The 14,127-nt window shown below is 52.4% G+C and overlaps 1 protein-coding gene across 1 annotated transcript in view; it reads left to right on the top strand.

Annotated features, from left to right (window-relative positions):
• Positions 1-7,146: 7,146 nt before the first annotated feature.
• The window catches only part of MTMR12 (myotubularin related protein 12), a 69,575-nt gene continuing 62,594 nt past the window's right edge, over positions 7,147-14,127 (top strand). Inside the window, exon 1 of the mRNA XM_056112086.1 lies at positions 7,147-7,379. Within this exon, the coding sequence (XP_055968061.1) occupies positions 7,299-7,379 (81 nt within the window). The 5' untranslated portion in view covers positions 7,147-7,298. The remainder of the gene's footprint in view (positions 7,380-14,127) is intronic.

The following is a 14,127-nucleotide window of genomic DNA, read 5'->3' as shown; positions in this document are numbered from 1 at the left end:
TACCCTGGAGCTGTATACACGCAAAGCACGTAATTTGTCATTGAGCTACCTCCTCTGGCAGTGAACCAGAAAGAAGGGTCTAAGAGGGGAGAAAAAAGAAAAAGAAAAAGGAGAGGTCCAACATCAAATGCTTAGTTGAAGGTCACGCAGAGATCCAAGATCATAGCCAGGGCCTGAGGTGCTTTACCTTGTGGTCAATTTCTGGAGTTTGTTTTGAGAAAAAAAAAATAGGTGAGGGTTGGGGGGCCGGGGAGGAAGACAACCGGGGGGGGGGGGGCAGAAAAAAATTAAATTGCCAGGCAGTTCTTGCTCGCCTTTGCAGAGAACTTGCAGCCATCCATCCTGGTCCCACAGAGCCACCTCTAAATATTCCCTGACTCGGCTCCCCTCCCTTCTTCTCGGGGAGGGTGAAGAGGTCTAGACGCGGCACCCAGCAACAGGGCCTCCTTGGGCCATGGAAGAGGAGGCCAAGTCCGCACACCCCGTCATCTGCTGAAACTAACACTGACTGGCCCCAAATCTAGTCTTTTGTTTTGTTGGTTTGGGGCCACACTGAGTGGTACTCAGGTCTTACTCCTAGCAGATTCTGGGAACCATACGGTGGGCTGCTGGGGATCAAACCAGGGGCAACTGTGCATGCAAGATAGTATCCGCTGGACTACCGCTTCTACCCCTAGACAAAAGTTTTGTATAAGATAAGTAAATACATTGGACTGGAGCAATAGTACAATAGGTAGGGCGCTTGCCTTGCATGTGGCCAACCCGGTTCTATCCCTGGCATCCCATATGGTCTCCTGTGTACTTCCAGGAGTGATTCTTGAGTGCAGAGCCAGGAGTTACCCTTGGCACTGCCTGATGTGCCCCCTTCAAAAAAAATAAATACAAATGGATATAAGTTAGTCTATAACCATTCGTCATGTTACATTACTTCTATTTTTGTTTTGTTTTGGGCTGGAGCGATAGCACAGCGGTAGCGCGTTTGCCTTGCACGCAGCCAACACGGCCGACCCGAGTTCGATTCCTCTGCCCCTCTCGGAGAGCCCAGCAAGCTACCGTGAGTATCTCGCCTGCACAGCAGAGCCTGGCAAGCTACCCATGATGTATTCAATATGCTAAACACAGTAACAACAAAGTCTCCAATGGAGACGTTACTGGGTCTGCTCGAGCAAATCGATGAACAACGGGAGGACAGTGACAGTTTGTTTTGTTTTGCTTTGGGGCCACTCATTCTCTGTCAGAAGTGATCCCTGAGGACTGCTGGGTGTGGGTACCCCAAAAGAGCTAAACAACTCAGCCTGTGGAGGCATGAGGAGACACTCAAAGTGGTAGAGTACATCCTTTGTATGCAGAGGCCCCTCCCCTCCCCAAAGTGCCATCCTGAGTCCTGCATACCTCACCCAGCAGCACCGGGCCCTGACCAGCCCCTCCAATCCTGGGCAGCAGTGCTGAAGGAGCCTCTGCTAAAAATATACCAAACTAAATTCATCTAAACACCCTAATGTGTCTCGGAAGCACTGTTCAGGGCTTATTCCCGGCTCTGCACTCAAAGATGACTCCTGGCAAGCTTAGGGGACAATATCCTGGGCTGGGGGATTGAACTGGTCCAGTTGCATGCTATATTATTTCTTCAGTCCCAAAGCTGGTCTTTTGGTACTTACAAATTTACTTCAGGGACCAAAGCAATAGTGCAGTTCTTAAGACTCTTGTATGTGGCTGACCTGGTTTGAATCCTCAGCATCACAAATGGGTCCCTTGAGCACTGCCAGGTATCATTGCTGAGCAAAGAGATAGGAATAGTCCCTGAGCTCTGCCAGGTGTGGTCCAGAAATGAACTAATGAAAAATCAAACAAACAAATTCCTTTGTTGGTTAGAATTTTCCAGGCACCAGACCCAATGCTATATTATTTCCAGACTCATCACATTAATCTATTTGACCACAATAGATGCCGCAGAGCAGATAATGTAACTATTTATAAAGTAATTTGTAGCTTGAAGGGAGGGAATTTTGGCAAGGTGGATTAGAAATCAGAAGTCAGGGGCCTGATCACGGTGCAGCGGGGTCGGGTGTTTGCCTTGCAAATGGTCAACCTGGGTTTGATCCTCAGCCTCCCATATGGTCCATCAAGCCCTGCCAGGAGTGATTCCTGAGAGCAGGGCCAGGAATATTCCCTGAGTGTTGCCGGGTGTGGCCAAAAACCAAAATCAAAACAAACAGAAGTCATTATTTATTGTCTAAGAGTTGCAGCAAGAATTAGAAATAACAGACAAGGGCCAGAGTGATAATACAGGGGTTAAGGCACTTGCCTTGCAGGCAGACAATTGCAGTTTGATCCCTGGCATTCAGTTCCCCGAGCATTGCCCAGGAGTGATCCCTGAGCACAAAGCCAGGAATAAGCCCTGAGCTTAGCAAGATGTAGCCCCCAAGTCAAGTGTGCGTGCACACACGCGTGTGCGCGCGCACACACACACACCTCCTAAATCAACAAAAGAACAAACAATAGTCTTAAATTATTATCATTATTTTGATTTTGGGGGCATACCCATCTGTGCTCAGGGCTTACTCCTGGCAGTGCTGGGGATCAGACCCAAGGCAAATATCTTACCCTCTGTACTATCTTTCAGCTTCAGCTCTTAAATAAACAAAGCATTTCGTTATCTACTTGCTTTGCTGTGTCAGGGATCTAATCCAGGACCTCGCACACGTGAGGCTCTACCACTGAGTCACATCCCAGCAGAAACTTTTTCAAACTCCTGATAATTGGGAGAAGTCACTTCTCTTTCTAGAGACTCCAGACAAAGGGTGAGTCCTGGTGGGTGGACGGGAACCAAGGACCTAATTGGCTCTTGGTTGCTCCCTGCTGGCATTCTTTGCATCACCATGACAATCTACAAAACAAACCTCAGTCACCTGCAGGTAATTATTGCTGTTACTGCTATCATCCTAGATAGAGAGTGGCCCAGAAAGATGAAAAGACGGACCCAGGCATGCAGAGATAAATATATATCTGTACCCTTGGGTACTCCATAATAGGTTGAGTCAGCTACATAATTTGCAGGTTCCAGCACAATTGAAAATGTGCAGTTTGGGGCCAGAAAGAGAGAAAGGTGCTTCGCTTATGCACAGCTGACGCAGGTTTGATCCTTGCCACCACCTATGTCTGACTTCCCAACTCTCTCCAGGAGTGATCTCTCAGCAGAGAGCCAGGAGGAAGCCCAGAGCTCCACGGGGTGTGATCCCAAACAAAAAGAAACAAAAATGTGGGACTTCTTTTTCTAGTTTTCCTTTTGTTTGTTTGTTTGCTTTTAATGAAAACATGGGGTTTGGATCAGAGAGAGTTCAACATGCTGAGTGCCCGCTTTGCAAGCCTGGAGGCCTGGGTTTGACCTCTGACACCACATGGTCCCCCAACCAACCAGTACCAGGAGTGGCCCCCTCCTCCCGTGAGAACATTTGGTTGGAGCCCCTGAGCATGCTGGGTAGAACCTAAAACAACAACAAGAAAATGCTGTGTGGCGTTCTGGGGGAAGGATGCAGGAAGAAGTTCACTTCCCCTCCACAGCTGATGACTAACCCTCCACCCCCTCTCAAAGGATCACAACGGCATTCTGCAGGTGGCCAGGAGGTGGGCAAGAGGCCCCAGGGAGCAGCTATGGCACTGTCAGCTAAAGGTTAGGAGGGCTCTGTTCCACCCCAGAGACAGAGACCCAGGTGGGACTAAGGGCAGAAGTGAGGTGGGGGACGGGGGCTGTATCCAACCCTCATAAACTAGCTGAGGCACCCACTGGGTAGAGGGCAGGATGGCTACAGTGAAACTAAGACATGCGCGCACGCGTGCACAAACACACACACACACACACACACACACACACACACACACACACACACAGAGCACTTCTTCCCCCAATCCTCTCAATAAGGCCTGCCTGCAGCCCTGCGCCACAGAGGTCAGTGTTTGGCTGGGAGTCGGCATTTACAAGCAGAGGCTCCAAGACCACTGGACTTGCTCCATTCTTCCATCCAACTTGACTTCAAACACAGATTCAGGGGGCTAGAGTGATAGCACAGCGGGTAAAGCGTTTGCCTTGCACGTGGCTGACCCGGGTTCGATTCCCAGCATCCCATATGGTCCCCTGAGCACCGCCAGGAGTAATTCCTGAGTGTAGAACCAGGAGGAACCCCTGTGCATCTTCGGGTGTGATCCAAAAAGCAATAAATAAATAAATAAATGTAGTTGACATGTAAGGGCTGGAGCGATAGCATAGCGGTAGGGCATTTGCCTTGCACACAGCCAGCCCGGCAGAGCCGGGTTTGATTCCTCCGCCCCTCTCGGAGAGCCCAACAAGCTACAGAGAGTATCTCGCCCGCGCGGCAAAGCCTGGCAAACTACCCGTGACGTATTCGATATGCCAAACACAGTAACAACAAGTCTCAAAGTGGAGATGTTACTGGGCCCGCTCGAGCAAATCGATGAACAATGGGAGGACAGTTTTGACATGTAAATATTAAAAAAAATATACACACGCACACATTCAGGGGCTGGAGAGAGCTTGGAGGTCCAGTGCATACCTGACATAATGAAGCCCAGGTTTCCATCACTAGCATCACTCACAGGCCTGCAAGGGCAGCGCAGGGCTCTGGAATCAAGTCCACCATGCACTATATGATCACAAGTTCAAAGCTCTGGTGTCCCACATAGACCAGACCCTGGCAGCTCTGATGTCTGTGAGCCCCAGTACCACAAGCGATTGCTAGCTCTGCCACACTCAGGTACCACTAGCACCCAAAAGGGGGTGCAACTCCTGGGGAGCACCACAATGAAAAGGATGTACAGATACCATGCCGGAAAGTGAGTATTGTGTGAGCACTGCAACCAAAGGAGTGAGCACTATAGCTCGATGGACAACATCTGAGGAGCACCCAGGCTGAAAATGGGCAAATGTCACTGCCAGGAATGGGGGAGACCCCTGCTCATCACATCAACAACAATGAAGGAAAGGGGGAGGAAACGAAAACCAAAAACAGAAGCAAGTGTGCCCACACACCTGGACCTGCAAATATTCGCATACACAGATTCAGATAAACCAAAAATGCCCAAGGTGCCACCATGGAGAATTAAACTCCAAGCATTTTAAGGGCAGGTCCAGTGCAGAACTTGTTTGCTGCCAAGAAATGTGCAAGTTACTTCCCTTCTTTTCACAAGTAAGCATGGATAGCTGGAATTCCAGCCCAGACTTGTTGATTCCAAAGCTCAGGTTCTTAACATTATAACTACCAACTCAAGGGGTCATTTACAGATCAGAGGGTTAGCTGGGAAAATAATTGCATTGCACGATCGAGAACTCAATTCTTCCACACCTCTGCAGGGAATCTTTCCTGACTTGGCCTTTCTAAGGAGAAGTGATTACTCCCTGTTTTGGGGGGCAAGGGGACGTGGACCACATCAGGGTGCTCAGAGCTTACTCCTGACACTGTGGTCAGGGATCACTCCTGATGGGGACCATATGTGGTGCCAGGAATTGAACCCAGGTCAGAGGCACTGTGCAAAGCAAGTACTGTCCCAGCTATACTAACCCTCTGGTTCAAAATGCCCCCTCAATTTAGTAGTTAGGAACCTGGGCTTTGGAATCAACAAACCTGGACCGGAATTCCACCTGTCCGTGATGAGTTGTGTAAAAGAGGCAAGTAACTTGCATTTGTTCTCCCATCTGAACTGGGGATATTGCTGTTCAGGGTGGGAGCTTGCTGGGCTCTACTGGAAGACTTTACCCATAACAGTCTTAACAGAAATGAGGCGTCAGGGGGCCTGGGCGATAGTATAGTGGGTAGGGCATTTGCGTTGCATGTGGCCAACCTCGATCACGTCGTATGGTTCCCCAAGCACTGCCAAGAGAAATTACTGTGTGCAAAACCAGGGCTAATCCCTGAGCATCACTGGGTGTGGCCCATAAACCAAAAAGGAAAAAAAAATGAGGTTTCATATCTCCTCCTAAAATGATTGCAAAACCAAGCACATTCATTTTTACTTAAGAGTTTATGTCTATTTGTAGTGCTTTTGGAAGGACGAAATCACAGAACTGAAAAGAGGAAGGATATTTGTCACTTATGTCTAGTGATTAGGGCAGTGCCTGACACCACAACAAAGCCAGCGGGTTCTATTATCTTAAATATTTGCTTCTAACACAATGCTTGGAGCCAAATGTAGAATTTATCACTTGGGTGGGGTGGGGTGGGGTGGCAGTGAGGCATATCATCCCTGGCATCACTCAGGGCTTTCTCCTGTTCTCCTGGCTCTGGGTTCAGGAATCTCTCCTGGCGGTGCTGTGGGTATTATAAGAAGCGCCAGAAATGAAGTTGGGAGCAAGCAAGGCAAGCCCCCTTAACTTACCCAATGCTCTCTCTGGCCCCCAAACGGGCGATTTGCAATCATCACTAAAAAAGTGAGTGGTTCAGAGAGAACTTGGGTAAAAGGATAAAGAGAACTCTCTTAAGGGCTTCGGCATTTTTGGGAAACACTCGAGCGGGCCCAGTAACACTAAAGTGTGGAAAAATAAAATCGACAAGACTATTCATAACCACAATTAAAACCTATTTGTAAGAACCCGTTAACATTTAGTTTGCATCGTTTTTGCTTACATTTCAAACACGTGATGTGGATTTAGAATTGATGCAGATAGATCGAATATATATATCTTACTGTAACTCAAAAGATACGTCTTAATAGGACATCGATCAGATCCATCTTTTTTGAAAAAATTGGTTTCATTCCAAAGCGCCCAGAGAACGCCAGGACCCCCCAACCTCGGCTCCCAACTCCGCGGCGCTCGCAGCACCATTGGACGACAGCTAACAACCCTGCGATCCAATTACCGGGGGGTCCGGAGAGAACGCTGTCTTGATTGGCTAGCGGGAACGTCTTTCCAAGAAGAGGCGGGGTTTTGGCGGCGCCTCCTGCTCCTATCAGAGAACGGCCAGAGGCGGGCTCCGCCGCAGGAGTGGGGTGGAGCCCGGTCCCGGAAGGTGAGTCTCCGCCCTTCGGCCCCACCCACTGCGGCGGAGGGGGCGTGCCCTAGGCCCCCGCGGTCGGCCGGCGGGCCGGGCGCGCGGGGCGGGTGGGCGGGGCCCGGGCGCCGGGGCGGGGCGAGCGTTGTCAGCGGCGGAGCCGGATGCAGGCGGCGCGGCGGCCGCGGGGATGGGCGGAGCCCCGGCCGCTGGTGCTGGTGGCTGGCGCCGCTGCCGGAGCCCGAGCCCGAGCGGCCGCCTGCGCCGTGGTGCGACGCTGCTGGCCCGGGCGGCGGGATGCTAAGCAAGGGGGTGGGCGGCGGCGGCGGCGGCACGAGGGCGCCCAAGCCGTCCTTCGTGTCCTACGTGCGTCCCGAGGTGAGGGGGCGTCCGGCGGGGGTGGAGCGGCCGCGCCGGGAACCCCTGCTCGGGCGGGCGTGGGGAGGCCCGTGGGCGCTTCCTGCCGGGCTGCGGCCGGGGAGCGGGAGAGAGGGGGCTCCCAGGGCCGAGTGTGTGCTGGGGGGTCTCCCAGCCGGCCGGGTAGGGGGGCCGCCGGGCGCGGACCATCAGGTGCCGGAACGGTGGGCCCGGCTCGCTGGCGGCCAGGTGGAGGGGGCCGAGCCGGGACATCACCGGAGAGGTGCGAGCCGGGGGAGTGGACAGCGTGGAGGGGTGTCGAGGGTGGGTGGGCAGTGGTCCGGCCCCCCGCGAGGGGCTGGCCCAGAACTGGTTTCCCAGAACCGGCCCCCGGTGTGGGTCTGCCCGGAACCGGCCCCAGCTCTGGTCTGACCGGGACCGCCCCCACTCCTTCCCCCAGAACCGGTCCCCCTGTGCGCGTGTGCCCGGGATCGGAACCCCGCGTGGGTCTGCCCGGAACCGGCCCCAGCTCCAGTCTGACCGGGACCGCCCCCGCTCCTACCCCCAGCGCTCAGTACCCCCAGAACCGGCGCCCGGGACCGACCCCCACTCCCGCGAGTGCTGGCCCTGCGGGTCTGCCCTGGACCGGCCGGCACCCAGGACCCCTAGAGTCGTCCCCCTGTTCGGGTGTGCCCGGGATCGGACCCTCGCGTGGGTCTGCCCGGAACCGGCCCCAGCTCCAGTCGGACCAGAATCTCCCCCACCTCTCCCCCCACCCCGCCTTCCAGGATCCCCAGAACTGGCCCCGTGTGCGGGTGTCCCCGGGGCCGGTCCCCGCGCGGGTCTGCCCTGCCCTGCCCTGCCCGTGCCGATTTTTCCATGAGTCTTAGCGCCACTTCTCGCAGTTTGGTGGCGCTGGCGGGCCCGGTGCGCCGCCGCCTCCCGCCGCGCATCAGCCCTGCACGAAGAAACTGGGGGTGACCCCCCCCCCCGCCTCCCCCACACCCGCCCACCCTGTCAGTTGTACATCCCCTCTCCCCCCACGAATTCCAGTTCGGCTGAGGAGCTTCCAGCCTTCTGTTTCACCCCGTCACCCATCCCACCACTCCTTGCTTCTCCTGGAATTTTCACCAGGAGTTCATTCATTCCTTCCGAGGTTTTTTTCTTTCTTTCTTTCTTTTTCTTTTTCTTTTACTTTTCCCTCATTCTCTCCCACTCTGTGCCAGGGCAGGGACTGTTCTGAAATGTTTAGGCGGTAGATCAAAAAACCAAACACTAAAGACCTAACCCCCCACCCCCAATCCTCTGCCCTGCAGTGTATTGGACGGAGAGAGGACTTATAAGAGCAGAATCCTAGATGAAATAGAAATAATTTCTGGGGGCACTTTGGAAGGTCCTCGGCACCTGGTGAGTGAGCCGGAAAGGCACCATCTGCGGGACAAGTGTCATTTGAGCAAAGTCTTGAGGCCGTTTGGAAAAGCAGTGCAGCTAGAGGGCCCAGGCTGAGTCACTTGCCTTGCAGTGTGTGAGGCCCCAGGTTCGATCCCTGCTATCACCAAAGAGGAAAAAAAAAAAAGTGCAGGTAGAGGGAAGAATTTGGATTCTTGGAGCCAGCCCTGCAGAAACCAAGTAGTTAAGGAAGGAAGGAATGGCCGGAGAGGTTAGGAACTTGGCAGCTTGTAGGTTGGGGCTTCCAGCGATTAACCAACTCCTTGTTCAAATGCATCTTTCGATGTGTTCTTGGTTTGAATTCTGGTTTGGATTTTATTGTATCTGCTGCTCTCACTCGCACATGAATCAGCCATGTGCAGAAGTTCTGCAAACTCCTTCCCATGCTCCCTTGCTACACAGACCAGCTGTTCCCGAGATCTTGATCAGGGACTTATTTTCTTCTGCAAGACCCCTGAAACCTTGACCTCCATTATGGATGCTTTCCTTGCTGGCAGTGGTCTTGAAATGGCTCTTCTTTTCACCTCTGGTGTGCGAAGGGAAACCACTTCCTCCTGGAACCCTGGTGGGGGCCAGGGTCTTGAGAATACTCAGCAGGCGTCTCCTGTAGCATCATGGGTAAGTCATGTGGTCAGTTTCTTTTTGCATCTGTTTTGTTTAAGCTGAGTTGAAGTACAACTGATCTTTAACCTTTCCTCTTGTGGGGGAGATTAAGCTACAGGTGGCAAGACTTTTGAAATGTGGCCAGAGTTCAAGAATGTTCAGATTTTTCATCCACCCTGTGCACATGTTGTAATTAGACATATTTTCCCTCTTTCCACAAGGCCTGTTAGATTTCCTTTGAGTGATACTTAAAGAAGGGGAGTGGTTCTGCCCCTAAATAAGCCTGAATTGGTCACATTTTTTCAGATCCTCATAGTTGGCAGTTTGGGTGGGTTGGGGCATTTTTTTTTGAAACAGTGCTGTGTGGACACTGGAGGTCTTTGCCGTCATCTGTCTTTCAAAATATTTGGTAGCAGAGGATAAGGCTCCGACTGAAATTGTGGATGGCTTTTACAAGATAAGGGCAGAAGGTGATGAGAAAGCAATTTTATTTTTAAAGGACGGTTGTTGCTAGATCAGCCCGTTATTGGAAAGCATCCGGGCAGCTTTTCCTGTCCCTTGTAGAGCTCCAGGCCAACTAACTTGCCGGTCACTTAGGAGGTTTGAAGACTCCCTCCTGCTGCCTTCGCCCTCTGGTACCTGGCTCCGGTCTGCTTTGCTTTCCTCTCAGCCAAGAGACCGCAGTGTCTCACATGCCTTTTAGGTTTTTCTTTTCTCTTTGTTTTTTGGTTTGGGGGCCACACACAGCGTTGCTCATTTCTCCTGACTCCGTGCTCAGGCACATCTGCTGGTGGGGCCCCTTGGGGACCAGGTGGACCCTGTACAGTGCCCGGAGAACCTGTGTCAGCCCCTGGCTATCTCTCGGCCCCATCTCAGATGCCTTTCTGCTGGCACATCTTGAGCTGCCAGAGCCACTGTCACACCTTATGATGTCATGGGGGCTGGGTGTGCTGACGAACTCCCTCGAGGGCAGTTCAGTGGCCACTCCCTTCAGTGGGCAGCCGCTCACAGGAATCAGCACTGGGTGTTCAAAACACAAGTACAGAACTGGATCAAGTATTTGAAGGTGATGCTTTTATTTTTTTATTTTTATTTTTAATTTTTGCTTTTTGGGTCACACCTGGCGATGCACAGGGGTTACTCCTGGCTCTGCACTCAGGAGTTACTCCTGGCGGTGCTTGGGGCACCATATGGGATGCTGGGAATTGAACCCGGGTTGGTCGTGTGCAAGGCAAACGCCCTACCCGCTGTGCTATCTCTCCAGCCCCCTGAAGGTGATGCTTTTAGACACGATGGATTATTATTATTATTTTCTTGAGATCCGAAAAGACTGACTCTGGGCAACCTAAAGAAAGTGGTAGTCAAGCAGCGTCGACTTTCTTTTTCCTGGGATTGGGGTGTGTGGATCCCACCCAGAAATGCTTGGTGGGGGGCTTCTCCTGGCTCTGTGCTCAGGGATCACTCCTGGTGGTGCTCAGCAGACCATCTGCCATGCCGGGGATCAAACACAGGTCACTCGCTTGCAAGGTAAGCGCCTTGCCTCCTGTGCTCTCTTTCTGGACCAAGAACTCCTACCAGCTTTTTTTTTTTTTTTTTTTTTTTTTGCTCTTTTTAGGTCACACCCAGCGATGCTCAGGGGTTACTCCTGGCTCTGCACTCAGGAATTACTCCTGGTGGTGCTCGGGGGACCATGTGGGATGTGGGGGATCAAACCCAGGTCGGCCATGTGCAAGGCAAACACTGTGCTATCACTCCAGCCCCAAACTCCAGCTTTCAGAACCAGCCTCTACCACTCTAATTCGGGTTCTTCTTTCATTGATTTTCCAGCTGCAGTGCGTGTGAACCCAGAGTCCCGTTCTCTTTAGAAACATACAGTTTAAAATGAGAGGGTGACAAAGAGAACTAGAAATTTTACGGTGGTGTGAGGTTTCTTAGGGTGTGTGAGTTTCGGGGGCCATTCCTTGAGATGCTCAGGGGTAATTCCTGGCAGTACATGGAGGGTTGTGTGGTACTGGGAATGGATTTGATCAGGGGTCAGCTGCGGCCCTCCTGTCCTATCTCTCCAGCCCGAAGCGGTGTGATTTTAAAATTATTTTCCACTTAGTCACCTTTTCTGGTCCCAACTGAGTTCACTTTTGATGTTTCAGATTGCCAGTTCTCAACTGCGGTGCTGATACAGTGGTATCATGCAAGATTCCCAGATTATCAGATCTCTCCTCAGTTTACTTAAAAAAAAAACTTTTTTTCGAGTTTGTTTTTGAGCCACATTTGGTGATGCTCCGGGTTTACTCCTGGCTCTGCACTCAGGAATTATTACTGGCAGTGCTCTGGGGATTTTATAGAATGCCAAGGGTGAAACACAGGTTGGCCATGTGCAAGGCAAGCTCCCTACCCACTGTACTACCTCTCCAGACCCCTGTTTCCTTGAAATTTCAAGCCCTCTTCCATACCCATTCCATATGGTGTCCTGAGCACCGCCAGGTGTGGCCCAAAGAACAAACGAAAATTAAAAAGCTAAAATGGCTACCACAATAATACAGCACGTCAGGTGCTCACCTGGCAGGCGGTTGGTCTGGGTTTGATCTCCAGCACCTACTGTGGTCCCTTGAACTCGCCAGGAGTGATCCCTGAGAGCAGAGCTGGGAGTAACCCCTGAGCATCGCTGGACGTGACCCAATAACAACAACAAAATAATCATAAAACTTAAGCTCTGGTGTGATTAGAAATGCTTAGTGTTGGGGCGAAGACACAGTAACGTGGGTGCTTGCACATGACTTACTCGGGTTCGCTGCCTGGTACCCCGTATGGTCCCCCACCCCACCAAAAGTGACTTCTGAATGCAGAGCCAGGAGCAAGCATTGCCTGGTGTGACCTCGAAGCCTAAACAAGACAAAACTTAAGAGCCTATACCCATAAGCATAAATAAAGGACCATGAAGGGGTCCTGCTAGGTTCAGATTTATTTACTTTTTAATTATGTTTTGGTTTTCGGGCCGTACTCAGCCATGCTCAGTGGTTCCATCTGGCTCTGCCCCCAGGCACCACTCCTGGCAGTGTTCTGGGATCCACGTGGGATGCCGGGGATTGAATCTGGGTCGGCCACATGCAAGGCAAGTGCCCTCCCCGCCGTGCTCTCTTTCCAAGCCGTTATTTACTTTTTTTTTGTTTTTTGGGGGGCCGGGGGGGGTCGCACCTTGTTGTACTCAGGGATCCCTTCTGCGATGCTGGCGGTGCTGGGGATTGGGTGCTGGGGGCTGATGCTCACTGTGGGCGGGTCACATGCCTTCACCTTTGTTCCATCTCTCTGGTTCCTGAGTCCCCGTTTAATAGGAGCCTATTCTGTTGCGATAGGGAGTCGAAGGAAAGCTCCAGGAGTTTTTGCGTGTTCTCTGAACTAGGACGAGCAAATGCTCAGCTTTCAGAGTCTGCTCGGTATGTGCCATGTCCGAACATGGTTAGGATGCACACGTGCATGTGTGTGTGTGTGTGTGTGCGCATGTGTATGGTGTGTGCCACGCCCGGGGTGAGCCTTGGGCCTCACACATGCGAAGCATACACTCTACCATGGACCTCCAGCTGCAGGTCACGGTTGTCCTTCACGGGCTAGCCCTGGTGGTGTTCCGCGCCGGGCCAGGGTCACTGAGGCTCCCTCATCCAAAGCCTTTGCTCTAGCACACCTGCTTCCCCCAAACTGTGCTGCTTTTTTTTTTCCTTTTGGGGTCACACCCTGCTGTGCTCAGGGACCACACCTGGCTCATTCCCAGTGGAACTCAGGGAACCACCATCGCGTGGTAGGACTGACTTTGGGCCACCTGCAGGGAAAGCTTGCGCTCAGAGCTCTGAACTGTCTCTGAGACCCCCTAAACTGTGCTTGTTCCAGCGTTCAAGTCGGTGCTCAAGCTGAATGAGAAAAAAAATAGTTGTCGGTGACTTATTTGCAGATTGAGGGGAGGGCTTGGGCCACACCTGGTCATGGTCAGGGCTTATTCCTGGCTCTGCACTCAGCTATCTCTTGGATGGGGTTCCGGGGGACCATATGGGATGCTGGGGCTCAAACCCCCGATCTGCTGCGTGCAAGATTCCAGACCCCCTCCCTGCTGTACTATCACTCCAGCCCCTGATTTGCAGGTTTTTAGATTTGGAAGAGGATTTAAAGATAACCTGCTCCACTGCTCTCCCTGCCTTTGTTCTGCTGATGTGGAAGTAAGCCCCATCGGGTCCCCCCACCCAGCACCCCCCCCGCTGTATTGCAGAATGGAGGGAAGCACTAACCCCATAGACCAGCAGTGCTGGTGGCAAAGCCAGGGACTCTGGCATGGTTTTCCATAGAGGTGAGGAAAAGAGCCAAGATAGCTGTAGAGAGAAGGGTCTAGAACAGGGCTGTAGAGGCGGGGCAGCAGGGAGGGTGTTTGCCTCGCTTGCAGCTCGCCCAGATTCCATCCCTGGTATACTGTATGGTCCCCCAAGCTCCACCAGGAGTGTTCCTGAGCACAAGAGTCAGGAGTAAGCCCTGAGCACTGCTCGGTGTGAGCCCCAAATCTGGGGCAGTCCTCCTGAACGCAGGGCACATTACTGGTGGAGTGCTCTTACAGTTGGGGTTGGGGCTTTCTCAGGCACGCACGCTGGTTGCTGCTTGTGTCTTGGGTTAGGTTGTCTGCAGGTGACCGGATAAGGAAGAAGCCCCGGAGAGGCAGTTAATTCGCTCTGTGAAATTTCCT

This window comes from Sorex fumeus, unplaced genomic scaffold (genome assembly GCF_029834395.1).
Source record: "Sorex fumeus unplaced genomic scaffold, SorFum_2.1 ptg000015l, whole genome shotgun sequence".
NCBI classification, from domain to species: domain Eukaryota; kingdom Metazoa; phylum Chordata; class Mammalia; order Eulipotyphla; family Soricidae; genus Sorex; species Sorex fumeus.
This window is presented reverse-complemented; position numbering and strand designations above follow the sequence as displayed.